The 5,435-nt window shown below is 33.8% G+C and overlaps 1 protein-coding gene across 2 annotated transcripts; it reads right to left on the bottom strand.

Annotated features, from left to right (window-relative positions):
- Positions 653–5,435, bottom strand: LOC107617761 (glycogen synthase kinase-3 homolog MsK-1). 2 transcript variants are annotated; one of them, XM_016319615.1, is made up of 13 exons: positions 5,294–5,435; positions 4,475–4,654; positions 4,275–4,367; positions 3,700–3,759; positions 3,321–3,593; positions 3,172–3,246; positions 2,823–2,879; positions 2,582–2,722; positions 2,450–2,500; positions 1,758–1,853; positions 1,554–1,637; positions 1,317–1,419; positions 653–1,220 (listed from the first exon to the last, which is right to left on the bottom strand). In XM_016319615.1, the coding sequence occupies exons 2-13, from the start codon at positions 4,589–4,591 to the stop codon at positions 1,138–1,140; spliced, it is 1,233 nt and encodes a 410-aa protein (XP_016175101.1). In that variant the 5' UTR covers positions 4,592–4,654; positions 5,294–5,435; the 3' UTR covers positions 653–1,137. The 2 variants fall into 2 exon arrangements, with proteins under 2 accessions (XP_016175101.1, XP_016175102.1); XM_016319616.2 differs by lacking the exon at positions 5,294–5,435 and adding an exon at positions 5,013–5,214.

Here is a 5,435-nt window from a genome sequence, read left to right as displayed (position 1 = left end):
AAATCTACATGTATAGATTTGTCCTCTTATCTATACCAAAGAATTTGCCTTATTATATTCATATTCATGAATTACAACATTCTTACTTCACAATGACAATTATTTATTTACTTTTATTATCTCTTTTTTAAACTATTTTATAGTGATAAGTTAATATAGAGAAAGAATCGTTCTTTTTGTATAATATATATACATCACCTTCCTAACTTCTACATAAAAATAAGTTTTGAATCTTTTTAAATTTCTGATATTTTTAGAAGACAATATATATTTGAATTTTTACTCCTTTAAATATTAGGAAGACGTATTTTGTTTTGAAAAAAATAACCAAACATTAAATTTGGAATACATATTATGAAATTCAATAATTTTTCAACAAAATCAACCAAAATTTATCGTTTGATTATTTTTGTGCAACAGAACTCGTCTTTCATAAATATATAATTTCATTTTTTTCATGAGTAGTTTTATCAACCGTTTACAACTTTTAGAAGTACAAATGATTATTTTTCATATATATCAAAGACAAATGACCATTGTGAAGCAATTGTGCAGGTTGGTATGATCACTATTATTTAACGAGTATAAACCAAAAAAAGAAAACAGATATACGTAGAAACCACAAGATAGCGCGTAGTATTTGTCTGCTAGATTAACGAAGGAACAATGCAATTACATTTATGAATTTGAATAGCCCCAATACAGCAATGATAGACAACCATGGTGACCAAGTCCAATGTCGTTCCACCACGGATTACCAACACAAAGGAAAAGGTGGAAAAATAAACAGATGCAGAGATATAATAAGGCCATCAAAACTTCCAACTACCACGCTACAACCAATAACTAAACTAGCCAACAACCCATCGCTGTCTCAACAAATACATCATTAAGATAATTGCAGACATTTTGTCTTCTATTGCATGTTGCAATCAGCTTTTGATACACGAAACAGGGCATTGTGAATACCCCCGTTGAGGGTTGGGTAACATATATAAGTACTAGACATATATCTCTACTTTTACATGGCAACCAACAACACAGGTAGCAACAAATATCACATTATAAATAGAGGAAAAGCGAGGTATTCATATTGAAACAACACTTAGAGTTTTGTTACATTTTCATGACATCATATCACAAGCCAAGAAACGGGCACTGCTTCCTTGCGTGCTCGGGAACTAATTTCACCAAGGTTTCAACGGGGACTCCCTTCAGTTCTGGTAATGTGATAGTAACATCAGAAAATGTCAGACAGAAGATATATTAATGACAATGAAAAAGCTGTCACATATACACAAACAGAATAGCCATACCATGAGATTTGAAATTAAATAGTGGTGGAAGGAAGCGGCCATTTGGCAGGCGAGTGTTTGGGTCACGAAGCTCATCAAAGAAAGGATGAGTCAAGGCATCTAACTGCATCAGATTGAAGAGGAAAAAGAAAAAGCACACAAATTATATTAAAACTTGGAAGATGAAAAAAGCTACTGTATCATTAGTGGTTAGAAACCATAAATATGCCCAACAAACTTGCAGAATCATATACTTACTGCTGTGCACCGCAGGTTAGGGGAGTATTGAAGTAGTCTTGACACCAAATCAACAGCTTCCGGTGGCATGCGCTTATGGAAGATCTAGTAAAAGAAAATTAACAAATACATCTTAGTAAAGTACGCTCAATGAGGCTTAAATGTCTTGTGACCTTATGAATGAAACACAAAAGAAGATTTAAGATCAAGAATTATGTTTGATACCTTGTGCCATGGATGTGCTTTAATCTGCGGGAATTTAAATTCTGTATAGTTAGGGTTCATGCATTTAATTTCCTCCCTTGTTGGAGTGCCGAGAACCTATCAAAACCAACCACAGATGGATCATTCATATGTTAACAAACGAGCACTGCATAAATTAGCAAGGGCACTTATCCAGGTTTTCAAATCATCATATAGGCCAATTCGGTCTTAAAATGCTAAAGCAAAAGACAATGCAAATAAGGCTTGGTTTGGTAAAGTTTTTACTTTTTAAAAGTAGCTTATCAAATCTGGCTTTTGAAAGATGGCTTTTTAAAAGGTATAGCATCTATATTTAGTAAATTAAAAATGGTTTTCAATATGCCCAACCAATAACAATTGTGTTTGGTAAAATAGTTTTTAAAATTTAAAACATCATAATAGATATAAATATAAGAATAAATTTGGATATTTATTAATATACGATGTTATATTAGACTTTTTAATTTTAATAAATACAAATCAACTCTGAGAAACTCCTCCTTAGGTGCTTCCAAAGGCACCCCTAATTTTTAAAGTTGCTATCACAAATACATGGTATTTTCTTATTTACCAAACACAAAACGAGGTATTTGTGCACCTTTTCAAAAAGTTTTACCAAACCAAGCCTAAGTAGAGCAACAATGAAAAAAGTTTACTTATCACAAAAAGATTACCTTGATTATCTCAACAAGCTGATCAACACCACTCTCACCAGGGAATAAAGGCTGGGAAAAGCAAAAAGAAAATCCATTAAATAACCAAACAAAAAAAAAAAACCAAAAGAGCTCATATCAGCAGTCACCAACCTGTCCAAGCAATAACTCAGCTAAAACGCAACCAACAGACCAAACATCAATAGCTGTAGTATATTCAGTAGCTCCAAAGATAAGCTCAGGTGCTCTATAATATCTGGAGCATATATAAGATATATTTGGTTCGCCTTTTACCTGTCAAAGGTCAGATTACAGTAAGATAGGGATAATAAAAAGTAAAAGAGAATGGTCAAAGAGGAAAGAATTAAAGCACATGCAGACGTATATAACATACCAATACTTTCGCACTTCCAAAGTCACAAAGTTTAACTTGATGGGTGTGAGGGTTGACCTGCAAAGATGAATGCTGAATTAGTATCTCTACCAAACCATCCTGACACCAGAGTTGGGTTTGAATTGATAGTTTCCTATCTTTAAGCCACTAAAACACAATCTTAGATATGAAATATGCGAACAACTAAGCCTTGTGACGGTTCATGTGTCCAAGTCATATTGCTCTATTGTAAATCATATTCACTTTTGATGTTTAGACTATTAATATTGAAACATGAGAAGAAAATGATTCAAAAATTAAAAAAAAAAAAGAGATAGCGGATGTATTCAAACATATATAAAAGGCATACCAATAGATTTTGAGGCTTGATATCACGATGGCAAACTCCAATACAACGATGAATATAAGACAATGCCCTAAAGATCTGCAGCATATCACACAAATTGTCACAACACCAACAAGGCAATGGCTGAACATATTAAGGGCAACAAAACATACCTGGTACGTGTATAGCTTCACATATATAAGTGGCATCCTTTGGTTCAACTTGTTGTAATGTTTGATAACACGATTAACTGTTTCAGGAACATACTCGAGAACCAAATTAAGGTATAGTTCATCTTTTTCAGTGGTTGAAAAGAAACAATGCTTCAAAGAGACAACATTTGGATGGTCAAGAAGGCGCATTGTTTGCAGTTCCCGATTCTTGTACCTCTTGTCTTGAAGAACCTTTTTGATAGCCACAGTTTCACCTGTCTCCAAGCATTTAGCCTACATTCATAGTATCATACTCAATATCAGTACTAAAAGGCAACATATATCACAATGTTGAAAATGATAAAACAAGACATATCATCCACCAAACTAGAATTCTTACCTGGAAGACAACTCCGAATGATCCATGCCCTACAACACGCTCTGCCATATAGCTTATAGTCTGAAATATAAAGAAATGTATCAGATTAATGTACACTACTAAAAATCAGAAAATACAGGGTGCAAATTAGAATAGACTACCAAAGAGAACATGTAAACCACACATATGGCATCACCCGATCCCTATAAACATCTCATAAGGCTTTATCAACGAGTAGCCAACTGGTGAAGATACTTCCCAATCACAAGACAGAACACAGACATGTTGAACACACCAAGCAAAATGTTGTGCTACTCATTGTACACTACCAAAATCTTCAGACCGAAAAGAACTTGTTTAAGGATAAATGCAATTTAATCTCACTTCAAATTTCAAAATTCAGCATTTAAAATCATAAGTCAAAACAGATGTAGGAGTGGAATTTGGGGAGAAAAAAGACAATTACAAACAACAATATCAACATGAATAATTGATAATCCACCGTCATCACGCACCACAATATAAGCACAGCACATTAAAATCATTTCAAACCACATTTGACAGTAAGGGAATCAAAGTGAAGAAGGTATATATACCTGCTTTGGCTGACCATTTCTACCACCAATGGTAGTCACAATGATATGCCCCGTCTCTGTTCCATTCCCATTGACAACTGTGGCTTCCATTTCCTAAAGGATTAAGCAAGTTTTAACAAGGTTATCTAACAAACATTACAATCAAACCTGCACTAAAAAAAAATACAGCTATTGTATAATAAAAAAAAAAGGTGACATACTCTATCATCCCTAATCTTCATATCATTCATTTCCTCTGGTAATCTATCAACACCAGCTGCGGCATGACCACTGGGTTCTCTCAAACCTGAAGTTGGTGCAACACCAACAGATGCCATCTTCACTGAAATCCGTTTCTCTTTTTAGCAGCTCACAAAACTACTCGCATAATAATCTTTTACCTGCCCCAAGAAATCAATTACATTAGCAGCATACCGGAAAAAAATATTCTTTTTCGTGTATATATAAACAAAAAAATAAATAAACAATCATGGAAAGCAATTCTGCAGTTGACGGATAGACGTGGAAACTGAATCTCAAATTTAAAGGTTACATCTTTTACAGAGTCAAACAAGCAGGAAAATTAAAATTAGAAAATTAAAAAGAGCATATTTAATAATAACAACAATAAATAAATACAAAACCTAAAAGCTCGTTTTGGGTAAAAAATGAACAACAAAAAACATAAATTTAATGAGCCATCAATCACGCAGAACTCCACACAATACAAACGGAAAGTTCACCATTGAGATCACATACCTCGCCAGAAAAAAAAATAAATAAAAGAAAATCAAATCCCTAACTGAAGATCCCCGTAACAGAAAGCGAAACAGCCCGATCCGAACACAGAACAAAATTAATGTGCAAAACAAACATAGTAAAACCCCAGCATACGTGGAAACTCCAGCATACGTGGTTACATCGATGAGAAAGCGAACCACGGAAATTTTGGGGGTGTAAAAAAAAATTAAAATAAAAAAGCTACGGCATAAATATATACACACAAAAAATGGAGAGAGAAAGAGAGATAGAAGATATACACTCTTCGGAATGGAAAAAAATGGAGGAAGTGGAAAACGAAGCTTGGAAAGGATCAAAAGAAATCCATCAGGTGGTGGTGATTTGGGGATTGGCTTCCCTTTTCTTTTTCTTTTTTTTTTTTTTTCGTATTTTGTGTGAGGA

Source organism: Arachis ipaensis, chromosome B09 (assembly GCF_000816755.2).
Source record: "Arachis ipaensis cultivar K30076 chromosome B09, Araip1.1, whole genome shotgun sequence".
Classification (NCBI taxonomy): Eukaryota; Viridiplantae; Streptophyta; class Magnoliopsida; order Fabales; family Fabaceae; genus Arachis; species Arachis ipaensis.
The sequence above is the reverse complement of the archived record's forward strand: the minus strand, read 5'-3'. Positions and strand labels throughout refer to the sequence as shown.